Source organism: Numenius arquata, chromosome 1, assembly GCF_964106895.1.
Source record: "Numenius arquata chromosome 1, bNumArq3.hap1.1, whole genome shotgun sequence".
NCBI classification, from domain to species: domain Eukaryota; kingdom Metazoa; phylum Chordata; class Aves; order Charadriiformes; family Scolopacidae; genus Numenius; species Numenius arquata.
The window spans coordinates 133,160,728-133,187,045 of NC_133576.1; the positions used below are offsets into that span (position 1 = coordinate 133,160,728).

Here is a 26,318-nt window from a genome sequence, read left to right on the forward strand (position 1 = left end):
AACCCAGCAATTAGCAACGGGAAAACGGCAACAGTTTTAAAACGGTCTCTTCCGGATTGATGTGGAAGGTTATTTCATGGTAAATGAATAGCAGCAGGAAAGAAGATGAAAAGGGAAAAGAAAAGGAAAAAAAAAAAAAAAAGAAAACCCACATAAACGATTTTTTTAACTCTGAGGTCTTTTTTTAGGAACCGGCTCAGCTGTGGCTTTCAGGGCAGAACAAGCTGCTCGGTCTCAGCACCGGGCAGACGGGAGATGCCAACGGAGCAGCGTGGGTGATGGATCAGGCCCCATGTACCTCCCACCCAGATTTGGTCACTCCCAACAAACATCTCTGGCTACCTTGTGGGCTCAAAGACCACAATATGCAGCCAGGTCCATGGGCTCAGCAGATTCAGGGGACCTTGAGCCCCTTTGGTGGACCCAAGTGGGGAAGCAATTGGTGTCCCTCATCCCTGTATGCACTTTGCCAGCCCTTTGCTTGGGTTTAGGGACATCCTTAACACTAAGCCCATTGCAAGAACATTTCAGTAAGCAGGAGCTGTTCATGTGCTCAAAGTTAAGTGTATATTGAAGCTCTTGGCTGATCCAAAATACATAGGAGGGAGAGATGGATCCTGACCAAGCCGGCGGCTGTGCCTGGCAGCGATGCTCAACCCAGGCTTGCAGGACCTGCAGGCTGCCTTTTGCTAGAGCTGGATTTTGATGTCTCTTTTTAAAGATTTTTAACTTCTTGCAGTAATCCTGTGTGCATTCTACATCACCCACTGATCTGTTCAGCTGTAGCTTTACATGCCATTAAAAATAATTTCTTTTAAAAAAGTCAAGGGACCCTAAGGGCACCAAGAGTCTGCATCCATCTGAAATTTGGGCACAGAAGAAAATGTGCCAACTCCAGAAGAATAAATGGCAGGCATGGCTTTGACCCAGCAGCCTAGTCTACTGGCAATTTGTAATTTTAAAAAAATAGTGCCTGAATTTTCTAAGTGAGTAGACACCTGCTTCAGCCTAAGGGTGTAGAGCACCAGCTACTCTCACCAGCTGGTTAAAATCCCACTTGCTCAAATCCCACTCATGGGGCATTTAGGACTCTCTCATTTAGGTATTTTATTACCTAAAATGCACTGACCTATTTAAAGTGATGGGAAAGTTCAGAGCCACCTTTTACCCCTCATCTTGGCTCCCACAGGTGTGATCTCCTACTTGATTTTTATCTAAGAGATGAAGCCTGCTCAGAGGCAGCAAAGCAGGAACATAAAATGCCCAAATGTTCTCATTGGTGTGCCCCACCTGACCATTATTTTAGGGAATTTGAGCAAGTCCGGGTTTACTTTTAGCCCTTCAGCTCTTTCTGCTTAATAAACTAAAAGGCCTTAAACAAGTTGGGCAACAGGAGGAAGAGGAGGAGGAGGGCCGAGGTGTGGGAACAGAGCAGGTCTCTGACCTTCCTGGGGACCTCGCTTGGGACACACCGGCTAAAGGAAAGGGAGGAACAGAAACAAGTGAGAAAAGACCTGCCAAGGGATGCTGGGCAGCTAGGAAAAAAAAAAAAAGAAAACAACAAAAACCAACCAAGCCAAGGTTTACCGCCGGGGGTTGATTTGCATTTGTATCGGGCACTTGGGGAATACGGATAAAAACCCCTTTATTTTTCAGGGGAATTCAGGGAATATCAGCAGCAACATCCATGCATCAGCACAAAAGGGAAAACAGAAGTATTTTGGCGATCCCGCTCTTAGGCAGCGACAATGATAACGTCAGAATAACACACCTCTTGCCCTTTTTTCATGGGTCCCACCAAGAAAAGCAGCTCAAGCACAAAATTGCAGTCGCTTCTGGTGGTGGCACGTGTGGGAGAACTCAAGGAGGGAGGTTAGATGGGGGTGGATGTCACTAGCAATGTATTGTTAAATTGTGAACAAGAGTCTAAAACTAACATCAGAGCCCTCTGTATCTCCTGCTACCGATGTCCATGGAGCTCCGTGGCTCTCCCGCCTGCCTGCTGGGCACTGGCAGTGTCAAAGCAAAGCAAAACTGAAAATTGTAAAGAGCATTGGCCAAACATTGAAAAAGAGACCTCTCCCCTGGAAAAAGGCCAGTTGTCATTTGTGGCCACTGAAACATTTTCTGTGGCTGAGCTTCTTCTCACACCTCAGGCTGTGGCTGCTCACTGTGGGTGCAGGACACGCTGGTCGATCCTAGATCCCACCAGCTCCCAGCTAGAGATCCCATCCGCATGTGTTTCATAGAACCACAGAACCACAGAATGGTTTAGGTTGGAAGGGGCCTTCAAAGATAATCTAGTCCAATCCCCCTGCCGTGGGCAAGGACAACTGAGCTTGAACACTTCCAGTGATGGGGCATCCATCCGGTTATGGAACTATCTATCTCTGTATCCCCTAAATACATTAAATGTCTTCCTGCTGAACTTCTGGAGGTCTCCAGTCTGGTGGCTTTTCAGGTTCAGGGGCACCTCTCCTGGGCAGATGAACATCTATGAGCTGCTGGACCTCTGCTCTAATTCTGATTTAGTTAAACAGCCATCTGAACTCTACCTAAGCTGTGAAAAAGCAGTGAATTGGCCAAAGTTGTGACAGATGGGAAAAGGGAGCCACTCTCCACACCTGGTTTTCCAATAGGAGATGTGAAGACTGGTCCCAGACACTGCTCTACTCTGTCTCTACTGGGGAGGTGACAGCCTTCCAGACCATGCTCTGGCAGCTCCCAACCCAGTAATACAGTTATAATTTGTTTGTCACTAGAGCCAGTGACTCTTATTACAGCCGTAAGTGCTTTGCTGGATCACAGACCCAGACAGCTCTGCAGGTAGACCCGTGTTCGCTTCTTGTGCCTGGCACTCCCAGTGAAGGAGGGACTGGTTCACCAGTGCACTGGTCCAGGGCATTGCCTACCACTGGGCAGCTCCACATGGCCAGCTTCTTTCTGCTGCACAGTTTTGTGGAGATTTACTCATTTTGCAGTTTTAAGGACCAAAGAGAATCACTGAGCTCCTCTCATACCCCAAGTTAAGGTGTTGATGCTACTTCTCCCATAACAACCTCAGCCTCGGTCTGTGGCCGGAGTGATGCTGTAGGAGGGCTCCATGCACAGCTGGTTCAGAGGAATTGGGGACAACAGTTGCTTCCAGGTCACCGGCAGTGACATCTCTCCCATGCACATGGTGGATCAGGTGAGGACATGGGTCTACCACCTCAGGTAGTGCCTGAGGCCACAGCCCAGCTCTGTTACTGTGTTACGGGAACAGCTCTGAGGCAAAGTCTCTTCTGCTATAAACCAATATCTGCTGTTCATCCCTGAGATAATGGCGGGGAAGCCTTCCCTGATCCTTTAAATGCCCTTGAGAAACATTTTTCCCCCTGCTTAAATAAACAACGTGATCCTCTGGAGACGGAAGGGTCAAAACCAGGATGGTTTTGCTTGTCTGTTTGTTGGTGGTGTGTACCAGACCAAAGCAGTGCAGTACGTGGCCCTCCGCTGCCATTTCCCAGCTGAGGAACAACTCACAGGTAACTTCGGGCTTGGCTCACTTCAGGCTTTGCCCACATAATTCCTTATTGCACCTTTGCAGCAAACTTTAGGCCATGTAGAGCTTCAGTTGGGTGAGGAAGGGTCACAAAAAACAAAGCGGTGACATAAAATGGTTTAAAATTGCAGCTGTGGCAGCACTAACCTGTCGACACCTGCATCTCCTGGCACCCATGTGCCGGGGGTTGTTGGCGTTGCAGAAGACATTGCCCTCTACACTCACCATCGGGTTTTATATACGTCCTCTTCATCCAGGAAGTCTCCATTCACAAAAAGAAGCTCCCAAAGGGAATTTGCTGCCATTTCTAGATGTTTTGGAGGATGGGGGGGGTGGGAGGAGAAGGGAGGGACTGAGATAGCAGAGGTCGAGCCCCTGGCTTACTCTGCTGATCAAATCCCGGGCTGCGGCATTACCTTCCTTTTCAGCTGACCCAGTCCCAGCGCTGTGACTGCCTATTCCCACGCCATGTCAAAGGGAAGGTTTACATTGTTCACTGGATATTAATTTAAATTATTCTGGGGCGCTTGGAAACCACCTCTCTTCCCTCCCCCCCCGCCCCCCGGCCCCTTTCAGTCTCCATGGGGACTATCGCAGAAGCTGGGATATATCAACGGGCAGCCACCGACACACCAATCTTCCTCCCCTTCTGCCGCAAACTGCCGCGAGCCATTTTCACTGTCAGCATGAGGGGACACACTCATATTTTGCTGAACGACTTGCTAGGACAAGAGGGATAGAGAGAGAGAGAGAGAGATAGATAGATAGATAGATTTTTGCTCATTAGGGAGTAGTACAATAACCTATTAATACCGGTTTCCATTTGTTCCTGAGGTTCACACACTTGTGTTGTGGTTCTTTTCTTCACACCAACATCCTGCTGCTTGTTGATGGTATTAATAATACACCCAGCGGGAGGCTGTGCCCCCTGGGGTCCGGGCTGTCTGAATAATTATTGAATGACATTAGGGTTGTTCTGTAAATTACTTTGTGACCCAGGAATTCAGCAGGTTACCGCTATAACTCAGGCTCTCGCACTTGATTGCACTCACCTCCCGCTGCCCCGACATTTATTAGTCTAGTTTGCGTAGCAAGGACTGACTTCATCCGTGGGGAGGAAAGGTGGGAGCCTCTGCTCTCCTCCAGTGTGACCTGGGAGGGCCTGGCCTCTTTTAGTGGTCCTGTTTGTGGTGATTGAGAAGAGGGGACTGGTCTTTGCAAGGAAATAACATCCTTTGCTTCCTCTCCGGCACATGCTGAAATGTTATGGGGCAGCTGAAGAGCCCAGTTTGCAAGGCTGGACACATCAGCAGGCTGTAAGCAGGGAGGAGGAGGTCGTTCCTTTCTTTCTGGAGGAGGAACACTGTTTTTTCCCCCCGCATGCTCATACATATATACACATTTCATGGAGAGGGGACCACCGTTTTCCTCTTGGACCAGAGGAATGGGGCTCCACATCACCAAAGCCTGCCTCAGCCAGGAAGTTAAGGGCAGGCAGTGGATGAGGTGCTTGGAGGAACACCAACAGGCGTTAAACACAGCAAGGTGTTGAGCTGCTTCCTATCAGATTGATGCACGTGCAGGTGTGGAAGCAGAGCTCTGGGTGCTTGGAGAATCTCAGTGTTGGAAATAGCGACCCACTGGACCGTGCCTGCCATGACTCCTGAACACCCCCCCCAGCATCTGCCCAGATGTACTGGAGAACTTCCCTGGGAGCGGTGGGCAGCCATGGAGCACTGCTCAAGACTAGGACAGTGATACCACATTAAAAGGCTATAATTCCTCCTGCAGAAAAACAGTCAAGACATGTCTGGTCTTATTCTGGTTCAAATTCCTCACTTATGAAATGGTGATAAAGTATCTGCAATATAACAACAGTGACCCAACGCATAGTTCTCTCAGACTCATTTGACCATATGAAGCATCCTCCAAAAGAAATCCTTTGCTGCTTTCAAGGAGGCAGCCCAGGCAGTTCTTTTGCCCCATCCCAGCTTTTTTGACAGTGCATAGCTGTTAAAAATGCTCCGCAGCCCCTCACAGAAATGACTGGGTTCTGTTTTCACAGCAGCACGGTGGCTGTGGTCACTGAACGTCACTTCTAAAGCTCATCTGTACGACAGCATTGTAGCAAGGCACACCTAAAGGCCCTGCTGCACATCAGGGCTCTGAGGGCAGAGCGGTGTGGGGCTTTCCTCCCTTGTCCTGGCAGCCGGTCAGATCTCAGCTGCAGGATCCATGGCAGAATTGATGTAGGGATGCAGACAGCAAGAAGGTGATCAGAAAAGATGAAATCCTTTCAATGTTGCAAGTATTTTAGAGAACAAGTGCTTTCAAGACTAGTCCAAGCATATCTTCTACACAGAGACCAAAAAAGAAAACATGTTCTCAGGTTTCAGGTTCTTCTTTGGCATTTCTTACCCTTGCAGATGACACCAAGTTGGAGGAAAGAGTTAATACACTCAAGAAAGGGCGGCCATTCAGACAGATGTGCTGAAGGAAGGAGACAACAAGAACCTCATGAAATTCAACAAGAGCAAGCACAAAGTTCTGCCCCTTTGGGAAGGTAGGGCTCATTGCAGTGATGTAGGCTGGGCACTGACAGCCTGAGGAGCAGCTCTGCAGAAAAGGTCCTGGTGGACATCAAGCTAGGTACAAGCCAGCTGTATGTCCTGGGAGCAAAGAGACTAACAGGAGCAGAGCCAGGAAATCCAGGGAAGGGATCATCCCCCTCTAGTCGGTGCTTGGTGACCACAAATCAAATGCTGCATCCAGCTTGAGGCCTTGATTGTCTGGAGCAAGTTTAGGGGAAGACCACGGGCATGGCTGGGGCTGGACCTCTTGGCCTGTGAGGAGAGAATGGGGGAGATGGCCTTGTTGAGCCTGGAAAAGGAAGAGCTTTGGAGGCACCTAACAGCTGCCCTCAATCCCTATGAAGGTCATCAAGAAGACAGAGCCAGGCTCTTCATAACAGTGGCTGGTGGGAGGATAAAAGAGCATCTAAACTGAAACAAGAGGTTCAGACCCGATGCAAAATTTTTCCACCACGCCAACAGTTGAGCACAGAGAGGCTGTGCAGCTTCCATCCCTGGAGGTTTTCAGGACCCAACTGGATACATCACTGAGCATCCTGGTCTGACCCCGTAGACGACCCTGCTGTGGGCAGAGGGTTGAGACCAGAGGCCTCCTGAGGTCCCTCCAACCTAAACCATCCCATGATTACTGGTCGTTCAGCAGCCTGCTGAAGGCCTCGGCTGCACAAATTGCTTTCCCCTCCTGAAGAAAATCCAGAGTTTGACACAATCTGGGACTGGTTTTTAGGTTGTGCACGAAGTCCTTGGGTATTGTCCGTCTCCACAGCAGAGATCCCAGTGTCATCTCCATGAACCGGGCAGCCAGAGGGGCATGTAAGGCTCCAGCTCAGCGCCTGTCTCCGTGGAGAGACACTGATGCTGAGGTGCCTCTTGTCCCTGAGGCACAAGGGACAAGAGTGAGAGGAGGATGGTGGTGAGAGGAGACAGTACTTTTCACTTAATCTGGGAAAGGCAGCAGCTCAATACCCTTTTCCTCCTTACATGCTGTTTTGAGGATGTTTGGATAACAAATTACCAAATACAACATGTTTGTGTCTGCTATAAAGCCAAATCCACGTGCTAAAAGAGTCCCAGAGCCACTACTTGATTTTTTTAAACACTTCCACAGGATAGGGGGTTCTACCTATCTTGCTAACCGTTGCAGACAACAGGATTTCCTAATGTTTCTAAGATCCGTGTATCCAGATGGACACAGGGAAATGGAAAATTCACAAGCACAGACCTACGAACAGTGGAGGAGCTGAGTAACGCCAGGCTGGTACCAGCCAAGGTCCAGCCATGGCTGCATCCCGCAGCATCACCCCTCGGTGCTGTCCTCCCTGTCCAAGCACGGCCGTGTTCTCCCCTGCTCGGGTGTCACCCTGCCATAATTTTTCCAAACCTTTCCAAAGGGTTATAGGGAAAACAGGACCTTCGGGGAATTCCCCGAAGCCCAGGATCCACCCAGGAAGGGCACAGACACAAAACCAGGCAGGGTCCTGTCACCCCAGCAGGCTCAGAAAGGAGAAAGCGCTTCTGCGTGTCACGTTGCGGGGGACGTGATTTTGCAGGAGGGCAAAAAGGAGGATCCCTCTATTCAGGTCGCAGTCAAAGGGAGCGGAGGGTGCTCGGCCGCCTGCCGGAATTGGCCTCGTATTGGTTACACCCCCGGCTATTCGAGGAAAAACTTGGCCTCTCAAAGCTCTCTGCCTCTCTCCTGCGCCTTTGTATTCTCTAGAAGGTGAAGCATAAGGGTATAAAAAAGCTGCAAACAAGTTCCTACCTCTGGAGACCAGGCATTTACTCTAAGAAAGAAAGACCAATTGCTTCCCAGAGCATTGTCCACCCACATTAGAGAAAGGATTAAGCAGATACATTCAGCTATTCTAACAGATTTTCTTTAAACCTTGAATACGCCTCTCACACTCGGTAAGATAATCACATTAGTTTTGTCATTAAAAGATCCCTTTTATAGAAAGTACCTAAACCGCTTAAACCACCCAGAGAGGTCGCATACATTAGAAAACAACAAGACAAACGGAAGGGATTTGCTATTCCCGGTCTCAGTGTTTCGCTGCCCTTACTTTCTAAACTGGGGGATTGAACTAAAAGATTTTGCAAATCGCCAGCGGAGGGGAAAGCCCCCGAGAGCTGGGCAGCAGCAGCCGCCCCCTGCCCTACCCCACCCCCTGCCCCAAGGAGCCCTCGCTCCCCACCGGGGAAACACTCAGATACAGCACTGACACCTTATAGAAACTACAACTCCCAGTACGGAGATGCCCACGTTACACCCAAAGCACCTCAACCGCCAGCCGGCACCCAAAAGTTCACATCTGGCACCCAAAACCCAACTGCAAGATAAGCAACGGCTGGTTTAGCTCATTACCACCTCGGGGAACACAAATATGGGGTAGTCACCCTAAAGGAACGTGCTCTCGCTCTTCACTGCTGTGGGCATTTGATGTCTCCGCATCGCGCTCCAGGACCATGGGGACCTCCATCGTGGGGGTGCAGAGGGGACAGAGCGGGTCCCCGCCTCGGCGAGGCTCAGGGGAGCCATACAATTAGCTGTCAGCAATGTAACCCAGGCTAGAAAGCAATTTCTTCACTGGGCCTCAATTATTGAAAGGACACAGAGAAGGAAAGTGCCCTAAAGCACGTGGATCAAATAATTTCAGATTTGCTGGTGAAATTGAGTTGGGGGGGGAAAAAAAAGAAAGGTTGATCCGGGGCTCCAACGCTCATGTCTCTGCAGCCAGAGGCAGTGCTGGGAAATCAAGGAATCAAAATAATATAAGAGCATAAAGCTAGTGATATCAGCAGAAGCTGCAACCTTTAAAGAAGCCCAGCATCTTTAAAATGATAAAATAGGGATTTTTAACAACAGAAGGGGAATTTTGAAAAGCACTTAAGCACAGTGAATTTATCCCAGATATCATCCTTAGTTCGGATCTTTTGCTGTTTCTTCACTGCTCAGGTAACGCAAGGTAACACATTTTCTGCTATCTGCACTGACAAACCAGACCATTTTAGGTTTTTTAACATGGACTTTGAAGAAGTTGGACTTGTAAAGAGTTATTTTTGTAAGATCAAGGTTTTGGTTTAAAAACACACAAAGAAGCTAAACTATAAAAAGAATCTAGACGCTACAGTAGTAACACCTAGTGACGTGCTAAACATCAACACCGATGACACTATCAGGGCAAATGAGAGAGACAGAGGCGCGACGGGATTCAAAGCAAGCTCTCCAAGTGATCATTTATGAATTGTTCCTAGGGAGTAAAAATGCATGGTTTCGACTTCAGAAAGATTTCTATTTTAAGGAGAAGCTGCATATTTCAGAAGTATGAGATGAATGTGTTACTTACACAGCTCTGTGAAGACCTATTTTATTGTTCCAACACCAGCACAAGTCTGTCCGCACAGTGGTCTTTTAGTACAGGCAATTCCTTCAAGCTGGTCAAGGCTGTGCATTCGAGTATCACCAGGTCACAAGTCTGAGCAGTTTCAGATGTATTAACTCAAACTACCATAGAAATCTTCCTTTTTTCCCCCTCTAAACACGTGAACGCACGCCCCCAGTCACAGCACAGCAATGAGTTCTGAATCAACAGGGGAGAGCAAAAAATGTGGGTCTGGAGCACGCGGTCCCCTGTCCTCTCTCAACCCCCTGCTTATGGGCTCCAGAGCATCCTCCTGACCTCGGAAAGACCCGATGATTCCACCATGAGTCCTGGAAGGAGCTAAAGCGTCTGTCAACGTGCAAATTTTTAGCATGCAGAAAGCTCTTGAGGCCATTCAGGATTCTTTCCCACTCCTTAGAGATTAGATCCACAACAGCTGAACATCCTCTTTAAGAGCAGAGGTAGAAAAAAAAAATTATCCTTTTATTTAAAGCATACTGACATTCGTCTGCAACACGGTGGGTGGACAGCATGGGAGACAAAACTTGAGTCTCGCTTTGCATACACCTTTCCTGTGATTTAGAAACCATGTTCCAGGTTCCTGGAGGGACTTCCCTTTCTACAGACTCCTTTCACGATGCAGTATTTGATAATCTTCGGAATTAAAAATACCTACAAACACAACAATTTATTGGCAGAAGATACTTAGCTCCCTCCCAAGACTACACACCTTTTACCCTGCATGATTAACTCTTTGGGCTACACAGTTAAAACCTCCGCTTGCAGGGTCACAAAGTGCTGCAGAGCCATCCACACAACCTTCATCCTCACCATCTGACATCTTGTGCGTACCTTGGGGACTACCTCAACTAGTTTTCCTCCCACTCCACCTGAGTCAAGCAGAAACAAGACACCATATTTGCAGAACTCCGAATCTGCCAAGGGATTAAAATCCACATCCTTGCAAAGCAAAATCCAGTTCCAGAATCTCACATTTGATTATTTTATTGCATTTTTATTGAAACAAACTGCAGTTTCACCAGTAACATTCATGTTTTGGGCAAATCATTCATTTTCTTTCCTTCTGGATTTTCCCCAGTGAGTAGGAAACATACATTTTTAAATTGCAGTCATTCATGACCCGTGCCAAGGACACACAAGCCCGAGATGAAGTACGGCCCATCATCATACGCCCAGAAGGAGGAATCAGCCATTACCCGTGGCCCATTTTGTTCTCACCACGAAACAAGCAGAGAAGCCAACGTTCAGATGAGGTAGCCAAACACCACAGACAGCCCCTCGGTAGCATACAGAGGTGTCTACACAGATTTTAAGATGAAGTCTGAATGCTTAAGGTAAATAAGACCTAAAGTTTCAACTACTCAACTTGAGGGGTAAAAAAAAAGTAGAAAGGAAGAACAATTAAGAATAACAGCACGTCAGTCATCTAATTCAGAAGCTGGTCCAAGCAGTAAGAACCTGATCCAAAGTGCACTTGAATCAGAGTCTCACTGAATGGAATAGTAGGATTAATAAAAAATAATAATAATAAAAAAGAACAACAATCCACACAAAAAAAAAATCCACAAACAAAACCACACTGGACAACTTCTGTTTTAAATGCAATTTCTCAAAATTCAAAATTGCATGTTTTTTTTACTAAAATGGCTTTTTTTTTTTTTTTTCTGCTTATGGAAGGAATAAAAAAAGCAAGAAAAGAAGAATAAAATTTTAAATTACTTATGCGGATCAAAACTAAAAAGCACTTTTCAAACAACAAAGAAGCTATTTCCTGAGACAGTAAGTCAGCCAGCAGGGGAGAGAGAGCAGACTCAAGCTGATTACAATATCCAGTGGCTGTTAACAGCCCAGTGCATGGATATCCCCACATCCTCCTCCATACAACATGGAAATGTTTATCCCAGGACTTGCACTTGGAGCAACACCCTGAACAACCAGTGGGAGCAGCTGGACCAGGCTCTTGCTTGCTCAGTTAAACCATTTGTGATTCTCAAATTTATATTTACTCTTGCAGATTCCATTCCTTGCAGTAAAGCAGGACATCACCATACATCTATTAACATGTAAGAAGATACAAAGGTATTTCTAAAAACTTGACTGTAATTCACTTGGTTAAAAAAGATTTGTTTCCAAAAACTCAAGGCCACCATGTCATTATAAAGTACATGAGCCAGAGACTGCAGTGTATTTACAGCAGAATACCAAGATCTGGAATTACTTGAAAAGGGATTGCCAACAGCTTTCAGTCAAGAAGTTTCAGGCAGGTTCTACATAGCTCTTCCTTCTCCCCACGTGGCTCTTCTCTGGCCTTGTTCTCTACAGTCTCTTAAGAAATTACCTTGCTCAAGAGCATGAGAGGTTCAGATTGCGGAGTATGAACATAAATGCCATGTTTAACATAAGATGAGGGAATGCCAGGAACTCTGTTGGAAAGAGGATGCACAGGAGTGTATTAAGTGATAAAATTTCAGTGTTGGGTTCGCTTTGTTCCCAGAGGATGGGAGGAGACTGGGAACAGAAAAGGCCACCTGGCGCCTTGGGAAAATACTCCACTATCAGGCATATCATCAAAGCCGAGAAAACTTTTCAACAGAATTAGAATTTTAAGAGTCTGGGGACAAGAAGCCTTCCCCGACTCTTTCTGAAATGGGGTTGTCCTTTAAACTGCAAAGAATCCTTTCTGAAGAAGGGCTCCAGTGTGAATGAAGCCAAAGCTGGAAGACGAGGGGACTGCCCCAGCCATTTATTAATGTCAAATATGCTGTCTCATGAATCAGGGCAGTTTGTCTGGTTTGGAAGCCTTACAGAAAGCCCAGTGCACCTGGCTTGTTGAGCTCAGCATCAGGCTTTAGGCTGATCCAAGAGGATAGCTGCATTCTGTGTTTTGAATAGTTTGTCCTGCAAACAATTTTTTTTTTTTTTTTTAAAAAAAAGGCTTTTATTGAAGAGCCATCAGCAAACAGATCATGCAGAATTTGAACAATACACAGAATGGAGGGGAGGGGGGAATCCAAACAAGGCACAGCCCCAATTATTTGTCACTTCATAAGATCTCGCCAGGACAAGTGTCACATTCGCTCTTCAAGAGAATAGCTTCGAAAGCTTCCTGATTTGAAAAAGCAAAGTGTTTGGGGGGGGATACACACACATACAAAATACACGCAGAGTTTTCTTTGGCAACCATCATCACAGTGGCAGGTATTTTGGGATTAGGACAAACAGCGGAAGAAGAAATAAAACCCTGCTGCAGATTGTGCATGCTCAGCCAGCTATCAGCACAGTGAGTCTGGGCCCAGCCCTGACCATTCAGTACAGCGCAGAATGGAAAAGCCACCTAAGGCAGCTTTGATTAATAAGCTGCCAGAAAACTAAAGAGGGAAAAAAAAAAATATTTACTTCTTTTCCAGCATCAGTAAGGGCTGGGGGTTTTTTTGTTTGTTTTTGTTTTTGTTTTTTACAAACGGCACAGCTGGTTTCCCCATGCCTTCCCCACCTCTCCACCAAGTATCACAGTAAGATGTGATTTCTCTTCCCCCACCATCTCCATGCTCCTGCCGTGACAACTTACACCAGCTGAGATTGTCTGAAATTCAATCCCACTGAAGGCAGCAGGATTTTTCGTCATTAACAGCACTGCCATTTAATCCACTGTATGTACCAGCGGTCAGGACAACCACCCAGCACAGCGAGGAAGGCATCAAGCCTACAACAGGAACTCTATGGTAAAATACAGCATTTAAGAGCAGAAGAGGAAAGCAAGCCAGAGCAGGCAGCTCAATCTATGCGCTTTGACTAGTTTATCATCTGGGAAATGCTCTCCATCCATCTGCGCCTGCTTCTCTCAGGGGCACAAGCAATGGTTAGCTCTGCAACACAGGCGAGGAAGCGGGAGTGAAATGCTCAGACGACCGTGTGATAAGGCCCGGCCCTGTTCCCAGCAAAGCCAACAGAGGTACAATGGCCACAGTTGTTGCAGTACCACCTTCAGTGGCTGTGCCTGGCCTTTTCGATCCACTGCTTCATGTAGCAGATTTCCAAGGCTCGAGCTTGCTGCACAGATTTGGGGTCCGCGGGGTTGCGGCTGCGCAGGTCCAGGTGATGGGCTCCATCTGGGATCATGATTGCCACAAGGGAATCAGTGATGTTCTGGGTCACCCCACCGGCAGACCATGGGTCCAGGCCACCATTGCTGTAAGGAAAGAACATCTCATTAGGGTACATCTGCATGGTACAGGGTAAGGTACAGCCCCACGGCAGTCAGCAGTGGAGCTGCAGCTCACATTGACGTATCCCCATTGACTTTCAACTATTTTTGCGCATAATACAGGCAGAAACAGACCTCAGCCCTGTCTTGATGTCTTGTGCCCACCCCTCTGCTGAGAGGAGCCTTCTCAACAGAGGTATGGAGCTATTAGCAGCTTAAGCAAAGCTATGCTGTCATTAATTATCTGCTAATTCAAATAACCTATAATAGTGCCACAGGCTCTGGAAATAGATCTGCTGCCACCCGTCATTGTCAAAAAAGGTCCAAGTTCCCCTGTACTAAGGCATGTCCAAATTCCCAAATCAAAGCACTTTGCTTCTCTTCTTCACAGTCTGCCATAAATGAATAACCAACTGGGACCCTTTAGAACTGAATTTTCAGGAAGTTCTACCTTTTGCTGTCTCAGCTGGGTGCCAACCTGATTTTGCAAAGAAATGCTTGGACCTTCCTTTACACAGAATCTTCATGGTTGGAAGGGACCTTTGAGATCGAGTCCAACCACAAAAAAAAAGAACCAACACACCAAACAGACAAACAGTCCCCATATTTCTAATAACCACCATATTAAAGCTTTTATCCCTCAAGAAACTGTCTACAATGACTCTTCCTCTGTGACAGGGTAATTTAATGCAATTTACTTCCCCCTCCTCCCTCACCTCCAGTCAATGAAAGGATTCCTTGTGCTGTAGATCTGGCTCCAAATAACGCCTGGCTCATGGAGCAAACCAATGGCTGATCGGGGATGAGAGTTTTGCCTCTCTCATTCCTGGCTTTGGACTTCACCCAGTAACCCCTACTACCTCTTATTTTCCTTTACTGCAATCTTTTTCCCACACATGGTCCATCTTTTCATGTAGAAAGCAAGCAGTATCTGTATATTTATGGAACTACACAAATCTAGATCTGGTCCTCTTGTAAAACACTACACCTACCCGCAAAAAGAAACACTGGAGATGGACTGTTGTATGTCAGTGTAAATTTCTAGGAGGCTCTAAGAAATTAAAACATCCTTGGGCGATAAGAGGTATGCAGCTAGAAGAATACCACAATGGCAGCTCCAGAAAATAACACAAAGAAATTATTTTTTAAAAAAAGTTCTGTAGAAGTAACTAAGAACCTGATGGGGCCTGAACTAATACTTTTAGTTTTGCGTAAAAAAAACCAAACACACACCACCAAACCCCAACAAGTATCTTGAATTGCTGTAGTTCTTTATTTTCAGTGGTTCTAAATATGACTTGGGAAGAGAAACATTTTGTACCTGCAAAACAAAAAGCATACAGAGCTGACCAATAAGCAAAAAGCATTTGATTTAAAAGGTCGCCTGAATCAGCAGAGCACCTTGGCAACAGGGGGATGAGTTGCTGAGAGACTCAAGATGTACATGAGCTTGGAGCTTTTGGTCCCAGTCATGTGGAAACTAAGCATGCCACAAGAAAACAACACTGCCTCTGGCTTCTCTGGGAGCTTCTGGCTGAGTCCTCTGCAGCTCCTGCCAAATGATGGCACCAGAGGCACTGACGCAGTTTGGGAAACTATACTTGCTGGAAGGAGGGGGGATGGAGGGATCACCACAAAATAATCATAAATCTTAAGCAGTTTTACGGAATAAAGCAAGTCAGTACTAACTGGAATGGGCTATTTATGTGTTAGAGCTAAGCATGCATGTAAGTACTTGTTTGCCCATCTTACAGGGCAGGATCTTCCCCGATGTAAACAGAAGTAGTGAAAGGAAAGAAAAAAAAAATAAAAGAGTCAGCCCTTCCTTTCTAGCTGTGGCCAGGCAAATAGGGCTTCAGAAAAAAAAACTAATGCAAAATACCAGCACACTAGTCCTGTTTAAGTCATCGTATTTCCTTGGCAGCACAAATAGGGTCCCAGAGCAAACAGTTCCCTTTCCTGTCACCTCTTCAGAGCCTTCTCAGCCCTCCAGTCCTGCCCAGAACAAGGAGGTTTTACACAATCTTAACAGCACTGTTTGTACACCCTTTAACATGCCCACTCTCCACAACTACCAAATTTCCTTTTATTAACTTTTTTCCTCTCACCTTTTCTCTTCAGCCAGCCATTGTTCTGCCTTCTCTTCTTTTCCTCCATTCCCTTCTTTTATGCTAACAATCCTCCCTTCTGCACATAGCTCCAGTGTCTCTCAAAACAGAGCCTTCACTTTCTGCCTCTCCCCTGCCAGTGCACAACTGGATAGATAAGTGCCCTTAGAAGCACACAACCTAGGTGTGACCCATCCAGACTCAAAATTATCAGTTATTGGACTGTGCACACTAAATATCATAACATCTGATATAACCTGAGCTGATTTTGACTACCACGGTATGTTGATGACGAGACACTACCAACTCTCCGCCACCACATGCATGAAAAGCGTTAAAATGCTGTTTCCACCGCTGTGAGGCACTTCCACACCAAGCACACAGCGTGTTCCAGTAAGCGCATCAGGAGTGGAAATTGCTGGAAGAGAAAGGGCAAACAGGGTTCTGAAAACCCCAATTTCCTCAAACTAGTGTTTAAATAAAGATGCACTGCCCAGGACAGGCAAGTGATGTCTGCCTACAGCCTGAGTAACCACACACTCCATAACTCCAAGAAGGTACCAAGGTGGCAATGGAGATTCCTGCGTCGATATCATACAATCTGTACAATACAGCGTGAATCTGCAGAGCAATGCGCTGCTGGCAGAGGGAGAAGCAGCAACACCAGTTCAAGCATCCTGGCCAAATCCCACTGTGGCTGGATAAATCCACCCTACAGTGGATCTGGTTAGATGGCGCATGCTTCCCCTCCTGCGCTAAACTCTTGTGGAAGTTGCCCGACACTTGAAACAGTGCTTTTTACCCCACAGGGAGCCGCATCCCCTGGTAAACACAGGGATATTTTTTGTAAAGCACTCCGCATTGTTCGAGGATAAAAGGCTCTTATATAAAATGTACAGTGTTGACAATGTATTTGTTTGAAGAGAAACAACCCAGCTTGAGATCCAAAGCTTTGTGCGTACAGCACTACTTCTTCATTCATTTGGTTGCTTTCAAGCTTTTCTCATTTCAAGCTCCTTCAGCTGGCAGAAATTCTTAAACACTTTGATTTGTTTGCTTGTCTATCGCTTACAAAGCGGATTTCTACTGTACAGAGCTGTGAAGCCTTGGAAATAAGCAACACTGCAGAAATTAAGTTAAACCAACAAGATATTTTATTTTTTTTTATTAAAAAGTTTTCCCAAAAAGGGTGGAATTTCTCACTCTAGAGCAGATATCCTGCTGGGACAGAAACAGCAAGAGACAAACAAAAGGAAAGCAACAGGCCTTTGGAGCCAAACGGACCAACACTAACAGCTGAAAGCCAGAGAATAATCCCCAATTCAAGTGAGGACTTTCTACTTTTAAAATACACACCTATTTACCAAGTCCAACAGGCTAATTTTGTTTAAAAAAGTGGCAGGATGCTGGTTTTTGTTGTGTGGGGGTTTTGGGGGGTTTTTTTTTTTGTTTGTTTGGGGGGGTTTGGGTTGTTTTTTTTGTTTGTTGTTTGTTTGGGGTTTTTTTTGGGTTTTTTTGTTGTTTGTTTTTTTTTAAAAGGCCTTGCACAATTTTAACCAGAGCAGAGAGGAATATATATCCAGGAGCTGCCTGCAGCGGGCAATCCGTACAGCAAGTCACAACTCCCAAAGCACCGGCTTCAGTGGGTTTATTAAACGCCTCCCTACCACGTAACAACCTGATGAACAGCCAGTATTTAGCTGGTCAAAATTTTGTATCATCTCACAGCAGGAGTACAGTTACGTGAACCCCCCCTTCAAAGAAAGCAGAGTTAAACTTTAAAGCTAAGGAAAGTGAAGACTGAGTAGAAACAAGCAGCACGAACTAGTTTTTGCACTAGACTGAAACATTTCTTTCACTTTTTGTCCATATACAAAGGTGTTTCAGAGAAACTTCTGCTGTATTACCAGGATGCCTTGCTAGAGTGGAAACATCTTTGTATTTGGATCTTACACAAGTTTGTTGAAACTTGCCTAATTACCACTAAAAGAAAAGGGTAATTGGCAGACAGGAAAGCTCCCCAAGTTACTTCCCTCTCTTTTCTGTATCAAAGGGAAAAAGGAATGTCACGCCAGCCCCTCCACAAGGCTATCACCCAGAGCAACAATTTTAGTGACCAAGATCCTGTGTTATAGCTAGAGCTCGTTTAGACTTTCCTTTATGTGGAAGAGACAGTGCTTTGGCTTCATAAAAGCTGAAGGGATTTACCAGCATGGGAAACCTGGACTTTGGCCACAAGATAAGAAGGAATCCACATGGAAAGAAAATTACATTTGGCAGAATCCCAACCAAGATTCTTCTTTTAGAGGCACACAGTGACAGAACAGTTGGCTTCTTTGGCTACTGCACATTGACCATTTTACCCTCCAGAGCTCCAGACACAAAGCATGTCCATCATTTATTCAACTGGAGTGTTGGAGACAGTTCTTTTTGCTACTTAGGACAGGTTCCCTGCACCAACAACCCAAATTGATGAAAGACTCCACTCTAGAAGCTGAAGGCTCACCTGAAGACAATGTTGCTGTGTGAACTAATGTTTTTCCCTCCGTACATAGAAAGGATCCAAGAGGGGCGAGGCCTCACTCCCCACAGCCTGTAACACTCTTCTGAAAGTGCATCAAAGTCCCATTTCTGAGGCTCGAACATGTCATTGACACCATCTGTGCACATGGGCATCACCATCTCAGTGCAAGCCTGAAAGAAAGAGCAGGGTAACAAGATGTATTCCCAGGAGACTGCCCAACAGGTGTAAGAGCAGTATTTAAATAAAAAAGCTCTGATCAAGACAGCATTTGATTAGTAATTACTGTCAAATTATCATAGAATCATTTAGGTTGGAAAAGAGCCACAAGTTCATTGAGTCCAATCCCTAACCTAACACTACAAAGTCCACCACTAAACCATGTCCCTCATCACCACATCTACACCTCTTTTAAATACCTCCAGGGTTGGCAATTCAACCACTTCCCTGGGCAGCCTGGTCCAATGTTTGACAACCCATTCACTGAAGAAATTTCTCCTAACATCCAATCTAACCCTCCCCTGAAACAACTTGAGGCTGTTTCCTCTTGTCCTATCGCTTGTAACTTGGGAGAAGAGACCAACACCCACCTCTCCACAATCTCCTTTCAAGGGAGTTGTAGAATAGCGGTAAGGTCTCCCCCTCAGCTTCCTTTTCTCTAGGCTGAACAAACCCAGTTCCCTCAGCTGCTCCTCATAAGACTTGTCCTCCAGATCCTTTAATAGCTTTGTTGCTCTTTGGACATGCTCCAATGTCTTTTTTGTGGTAAGGGGCCCAAAACTGAACACAGTACTTGAGGTGGGGCCTTACCAGTAGGGGGGTGATGATCACTTCCCTAGTCCTGCTGACCATATCGTTCCTGATACAGGCCAGGATGCTGTTGGCCTTCGTGGTCACCTGGGCATATATCCCTGCTGACCAGGCCTGATCACCTGGTTGTCCTGTACCTGCCATGTGATGGCACTCAAGATGATCTGCTCTAAAACCTGCCTCAGCACCAAGGTCACAATGACAGGCCTGGAGTTCCCCAGATCCTCCTTCCAGTCCTTCTTGTAGATATCAAGTAAAAGTTTCATCTTTCACACAAACTATTCTCTGACACCTTAGTGATACTAGCAAAAAAAAAAAAATTAATTATATGCTGGAAGCAATATAGATTAATTGCCATGGTGGAGGTTAACTCACAATCAGTTCTATTTGCCCCCTTTCCCATGTGCCTTCAGAAACAGGCAGGGAACAAGCTGCAGAGTTGTTTTGATGAGCCCAGCTGCCATATTCTTTGCTACCCATATGGTGTTTCCCTCCTTTCCAAGAGGAGAATTTACAAAGCCCGCATATCTCCTGAGGCTGTGCAGAACAAATACATAGGAGACAGCAGCCAAGAGCAGATGATCAACATCAAATTCTTAACACCTTGCTTCTAGAAGCAGCTGTCCTGCTCCTCAGAAGAGGCTGCATATAACTGTATTGCATGTGCTTAGTAAATGGGATGGGGAGAGCAGAATGATCTGGACCCCTTACCGTAGGGATTTTATTACCTAATTCATGGGAAAAGTTGGATCTCGGTGAGCTACAGGATAAACAGCTTTAGTTGAGAGAAATCAGTATCAACATATCCTGATATATTTGCATGCACAAATTGGGGTGGACAGCTGGGATGGGGGGATTAGAAGACCAAGATAGTTTTCCACTCTATATAAAAATCTGAAACTCAACAATTAGCTAGATAATGAAGAGACAACCTAAATCCTCCTGGGAAAGCTGCTTCTCTTTTCTGCCTTGCCCTCTCCTCTACAACCATACTCATTTTATGATTACATTTGTGATCAATTACATCTGATGCAATATATTGACAGCTAAGTGACCTGACAATTCTCATCAGCTCTAGCTCAAAAAATCTCACTGAGTTGCAATTTAGAAAAGATAGAGCGCATACCTGATAGTACCAGCCCAACTGGCCGAGATTTTTGGTTGCCGTCTCAGACATGTCTAAGCATGAGGCTTCTCCTGAATAATTGTAGTATAAATTTACTGCCTGGAAAACATTCTGCAGCAGCAGTTTATCAGAGAGACTGGGATCCTTCAAGAACTTGCAGACTTCCTGCAACAGAGAGAAGGAGTATAAATCTGTAAGAAATAAAGATTCATACATGATACCTGATAGGTTATCAATTTCTTTTCAGAGAACAGTCAGACCCCTTTTCCAGAGAGTGATCCTATGCAGTGATATTCCCCAAGCATTATCATAAAAGCAGTATTCCATTTGCACAGTGCAAATCTGAAACTTTATGTGTCCTGATTAAAACTTTAAAAACAGTGCAACATTAACATTTCCCAATCACCAAGCTTTTCAATCCATTTCTCATTCTAATAAAGAGTATTTAGCTCCTCTAATGAAAGATAACTCATGCAAATATACAACAAAGGAGCTCCAGATATAGATTTGGGTTCCCTGCAGTTTGCTGTAATACAAATGGAAACATCCATGTAAGGAAAGCTCAAATATTAAAGTCCTTTTGTACAGCACATTGCTCTTAAGTTTTCATTGGTGAAATAGTGCCTTGTTCCACCACCTCATATTTTCCAAACATGAACAAGTAAGAATTTTGCAATTTCAGGTAGAGTTTAATTGAAAATCTCAACTGACGACACAACTAGTAGAAAAAACAAAACAAACAGAAAACACAAAAGCTACTGCCCCAAAAGTTTTTTCATCTTAAAACATTATTACTTTTTTTAAATTGGCAAGGCTTTCTCCTTGCCCTGCTCTCATGGAGTTGGGACTAATAGAAGAATAGTGAAGGGCAAAAGCTGTGAATCTGAGCTCCCAGTCCACTAGAAGAATCCAAAGTTACACTCTGCAGGGAGCAAAGAATGCACTACAACTCCAGTGCTGTTCAAGTACAGGGGCACCGGGACAACTCACGTGGATGACGCAAACTGTGCATCTTCTGAGAAGAGAACTTACTGTCCTTAACTCCCCTGCATAATCTTTTCTGTCATTTTCATTATGGAAGCTAGGAAATGGATCCCTCCCTTGTTCCCACAGCTTTCACATTTTGCCATTCCAAGTAGATTTGATAGTTTGGCCAGCTCTGCCATCAGTTCTTCACTCAGCAGTTAGAAGTTTGGAAAGCTCATTAATTCACACAAATATACACTGCAGACAGATGGCAGAACCCAGGGCTGCAGACAGCGCTGTATCTGAAGCTCAGATTGGGTGGCAGATCAGTATTTCTGTAGTAGTACTGGCAGCCCGCAATAGAGAACAGGTTAAGCCACATACATCTACATCCAGCTACTCAAATACATTTTCCCCTGCTTTCTCACCCTCAGAGTCAGATTAGAGCTTCTACTTCAGAAAAAAAAAAAAGTATCTGAACAGCTAAAAATCACTCAGAGTTCATGCACTAGCATTGTCCAGACGAGCAGCAGCCTTTTCTATTTTAGGTCGATATCTCAGTCAGAGATAATGTGGACATTGGTGAAAACGAGCACATTTCTTAGGTTGCATCAGATTGATAACAAAGCAGAAATAATCTTCAAGGTGTTCATACCACCCTTTGCAGGCAGCCACATCAGACAGATGAATGTCCCTCCCCTCCTCCATCAGGCAGCTCTACACAAGGGAAATTTTTTATTTTAACTACTGTTTAGCCAAGAATACTACCATTTTATCTACCTTGCCTGCCATACACAGTAACACAAAGCCATACACAGTAACACAAAGCCATACACAGTAACACAAAGCCATGCAGGGAAATCCAGCCAGGGTCCTAAAAGAAAAAAAAACACTCCAAGAAAATAAAAATCTTGGAGAAAGCAGTGCAGATGAATAGAACTGCACACGTGAAGGTTTACAAGTGTGAAAAGAGGTTCTGCTTTGAGAAGTGATCCTGCAAGTAATACATTTGTGGGGATTCCCATTTCCTCTCTCACTAGTTCTCCCACATCAAAAAAGGACATAAGCTCAAAACTTTCTCTTTAATTGCAAGATCCACATTAGAAGCTCTATTTGCATGTGCTTTTTGTGCAACATTTCTGCTCCTCAAGAACAACTCTGCAGGACATCTGAGTTTTTTCAGTCACCCCTGGCACTTTTCTTCTGGGCTCTTGATGCAAACTATTAGTCCCCAGTTGCAGTTAATCAACAAATCAGTTGATGCACAAGAAGATATTGCCCTGGTTCTCCTTTCAGCCACGTTGGTTCTCCAAGGCCAAAAATAAAGGAAAAGGTGCAGGCTAGGAGAGAAAGACAGGATTAGTTAAACCACGTGGTCAATTCTACAAGACACTGGTTCTCAATTACCTTTATAGGCCAAGCTGGCAGAGGCTGCAAGAAGTCAGCTTTATAAGGATAGTTCACCATAGCCAAGTTTATCCACGTTTCACTCAGCCAATTTTTCAATATAACAGCATCCTGACGATTTTTTAATGGGCTACACAAATGAAATGTGCTGGAAAGCCACTGTAAACCTGCATCTTTAATTAAAAAATGAAATATTTAATGTATTGCGCCATTAACACATAGGTCAGTTGTGCATAGCAGATCAAATTTTAGACAGAACCTCTAAGTGAAGGGAAATACAATCTGCATACTTCAGCATATAGGTATGTCACAGCTAAGATAACATTATCTTAAAAAACAAAGATATATTTTCAAGACATTTGGGATTTTTTTTTTTTTTATAGGAAGGAACATCAGGGCACACTTCTTCCAATGAAAGGAAACTTCAAACCACGTAGCTCACAGTGCAAGGACTATTAATATAGATAGATCTCTTGGGACTCTTCTGGCCTTTCCTTTCATTATTTTATCTGGTATAAAACTCCTCCAGTTCAGTTTCCTTGATTTTAATTAGCTAACTCATCATACTTCTTCTTAGGACACTGAACTGAACTAACAAATTATTTATTTTACATTGAATTCTTTTGCTGTACAGTAGCCTCATCTGATATAGAATCATAGAATCATTTAGGTTGGCAGAGACCCTTAAGATCAAGTCCAACTGTAAACCTAACACTGCCACATCCACCACTAAACATGTCCCTCAGCACCACATCTACATGTCTTTTAAATGCCTCCAGGGATGGTGACTAAACCACTTCCCTGGGCAGCCTGGTCCAATGTTTGATAATCCTTTCGGTGAAGAAATTTTTCCTAATATCCAATCTAAACCTCCCCTGGCACAACTTGAGGCCATTTCCTCTTGTCCTATCACTTTTTACTTGGGAAACGAGACCAACACCCACCTTGTTACAACATCAGTTAGGTTGGATAAGACCCTTAAGAACATTGAGTCCAACTCAGTCCCTAGCACTGAATCCATAAGGATTGCAGTGATTTTCTACACATGATTGCCTCAGTTGGTACTTAAACTATTATATTTTTTAGATTAACTACTGTCTGGCCTAGTTTATCAGAAAGCAATACAAGCCTTGAGGTTCTGATCTGGAGTCAGCTCCTATCTGACCTTAGGGATGTTTGGACCTGGATTCTGAATCACACCAGGTGTGAACTAAGCTTGTAATCCAACAAAACAGACATTTAAAAAATAACGTTTAGCTCATTTGGCAGTTTTCAGTACTAAAAGTATAGTTTCAAAAAAATCAATACATATACAGGTGAAAGCCATAACAAACTTGCTGATTTTATGAAGTCATAAACACAATCATGAACTTTACAGCCCTCTGAGAAAGTATTAGTGAGGTCTCACCTGTTGAGGAAAGCTGGTTAATGGCATTCCAAGAATTCCGGATGCTTTCTGAGCAGCCTGTCCCACTCTTTTTGAAATCATTAGTCACTATGCTGAAATAAGTGCCACACGGAACCAAATCACCAAACTGCCAGATTGGGGCAGAGGCTGCCAGAGCTCTGCAAAGGGACATAAAAAGATAGTTTGGAAAAAACACATGCACTCTAAACCCCTACAAAGCGAACTTCCATCCTCTGGTCAATACCCTCCCCACAGCCACTATCTAAGTAGCATTTATAATTCAGCTTGGACACTGAGCCATAGGCAAATGTTGCAAAACTATTGCATAGGTCTGCATGCAAAGGCTGTTGAAGGTTTAAGTCTTGGATACTAGTACAAAGACACCAGTAAATACATAAGGTAGAAATTCAGACTTGCTTACTTTATTATTTTTCGTTCTCATCTAGCAACTAGGTCTTTCTCACTAAGCGTTGTGCAAACTCAGCTGAAGAGAGCCCCTACCCACAAAAATCTACTCTCTAGCAGACAAAAGGGAATTACTAATCTTGCTTCCCAGAAGGGAACTAAGGCATTGAAAAGATTAAAGACCTGCCTGAAGTCACCAGGAAGTCTAGTGACCCTAAAAAAATTAAGTGCAAAGTCAGTGTTCATAATAATTGTTTTTACAAAACTAACAGATAGCTCTGAAAATACGCACCATCCAGTACCTGCTGACCTACGGTTGTCTTTATTAGGCAAACAGTACCTCTTCCCAAATTCAGGGTTACTTAATTCCTCCTCCCAGTAGTGGAAAACTCAATCCAGTTTGAATTATGGTACTTCTCCCAATGCTGTAGTATTTATATCACAGAAGTAACAAATGCCTGCTCTGTGTTTGAGCAGGATGAGTACACTCACCCAACTACCACATGGGGGTACTTCATCCTAAACCAGGCTGCAAGCATTCCTCCATAAGATCCTCCGATAGCTATGACAGGACTGTAACGAGCTCCTGCAATGGTCGTCTTTAAGTACTCAATCAGTACTGCGAAGTCTGCCAGAGCTTGTTCTGATGTCAGATAATTCAGATGTTTGGAATCCTGAGACAAAGAAAGCAGGTTATATACAGCACAGAAGTGATTTCCAGCAGCAGACTTTCTACGGCCAACAGCAGCTGTCAAGTTCTACATCTGTGCCTGACAACAAATGAAACATTCTTTGCAGGTGTCCCTCAAAGTCCTAGAAAATCTCAGATTTTTTTTTTTAATGCTAGAATTGACAATTACAAAAACAGGATGTTTGTGTGTTTCTAACACATCTAAATCTTACTCAGTCTAACAGTCATTGCACTGGCAAGAAGTACAATAGGCAGAAAAATGTTTGTATAGAACACATTTAAGGAAGACAAAAGAAGACACTTACACTGAAAGACTCATTCCCAAAGGGCAAAGATTCTCCATAATATCTATGTTCAGCAAATACTAACATGGCATTAAGTTCTTCAGCCACATCCCACATAAAACCCTGGTTGGAAGAAAACAGACCTTTAAATAAGTTGAATCAATTATTTTCAAAGTCTCTACTTTCAGTCTAGTGTATTCCAACTTTCATTCTTTGATTAGAAAGATATCACTATCAAAATACAACTACAAAGAGTGAAATTTGGTTTTAAAATGTCACTGAAGTAAGAAACCAGAAAAACAGATCTCCACCCAGAGACAGGGACAAGTACAAAATAAATATGAATTTTTATAACACTGCAAAATAAGCAGTATTGTTTTGTGGGTAGACACAGGCAATCCTGCCAGAACTCTTATGGCACAAGCTTAATCTATAGGAAACAAAAAACATGACAGGAAAAAGAGCATGCATTTGAGTTAGGACTACATTACAGAAAACATAAAATTTATTTGGCAATCAGCAATAATCTAGAGCATTGCAATACACTTATTTCAACTAATAAATAACTACAACTTCTTATTGCTTGTTGCCAGCAGCTTGTTACCACCAGTTATGGAAACAGGCAGACAGAGATCACCTGCTGACAGAACAAAGTGTGCAAGCATTCCTTGGTTGCTTTGAGCCCAGCACATGCCACCTCCTGTTGTGTTACTGGACTTTGTATTGAAGTGGCTGAAAAATGCCCACACGCGCCATTCTGCATTCCTATCAGTCAAGGAAGTAAACTTCCACAGGTCTTGTCAGAGAACAAGAATCATCTGTCTTTGATTTCCAGCCCCCTTCATTCAC

General features: G+C 44.5%; 1 protein-coding gene across 2 annotated transcripts in view; it reads right to left on the minus strand.

The window, feature by feature from the left end:
• Positions 1-11,203: 11,203 nt before the first annotated feature.
• Positions 11,204-26,318, minus strand: part of PRCP (prolylcarboxypeptidase) — a 32,927-nt gene continuing 17,812 nt past the window's right edge. For both annotated transcript variants that reach the window (XM_074149127.1, XM_074149137.1), the window contains exons 3-9: positions 25,491-25,592; positions 24,987-25,168; positions 24,090-24,247; positions 22,682-22,854; positions 20,309-20,473; positions 18,358-18,545; positions 11,204-13,728 (exon numbers count right to left, since the gene is read on the minus strand). In XM_074149127.1, coding sequence (XP_074005228.1) covers positions 13,524-13,728; positions 18,358-18,545; positions 20,309-20,473; positions 22,682-22,854; positions 24,090-24,247; positions 24,987-25,168; positions 25,491-25,592 — 1,173 coding nt within the window. In that variant the 3' untranslated portion in view covers positions 11,204-13,523. The remainder of the gene's footprint in view (positions 13,729-18,357; positions 18,546-20,308; positions 20,474-22,681; positions 22,855-24,089; positions 24,248-24,986; positions 25,169-25,490; positions 25,593-26,318) is intronic.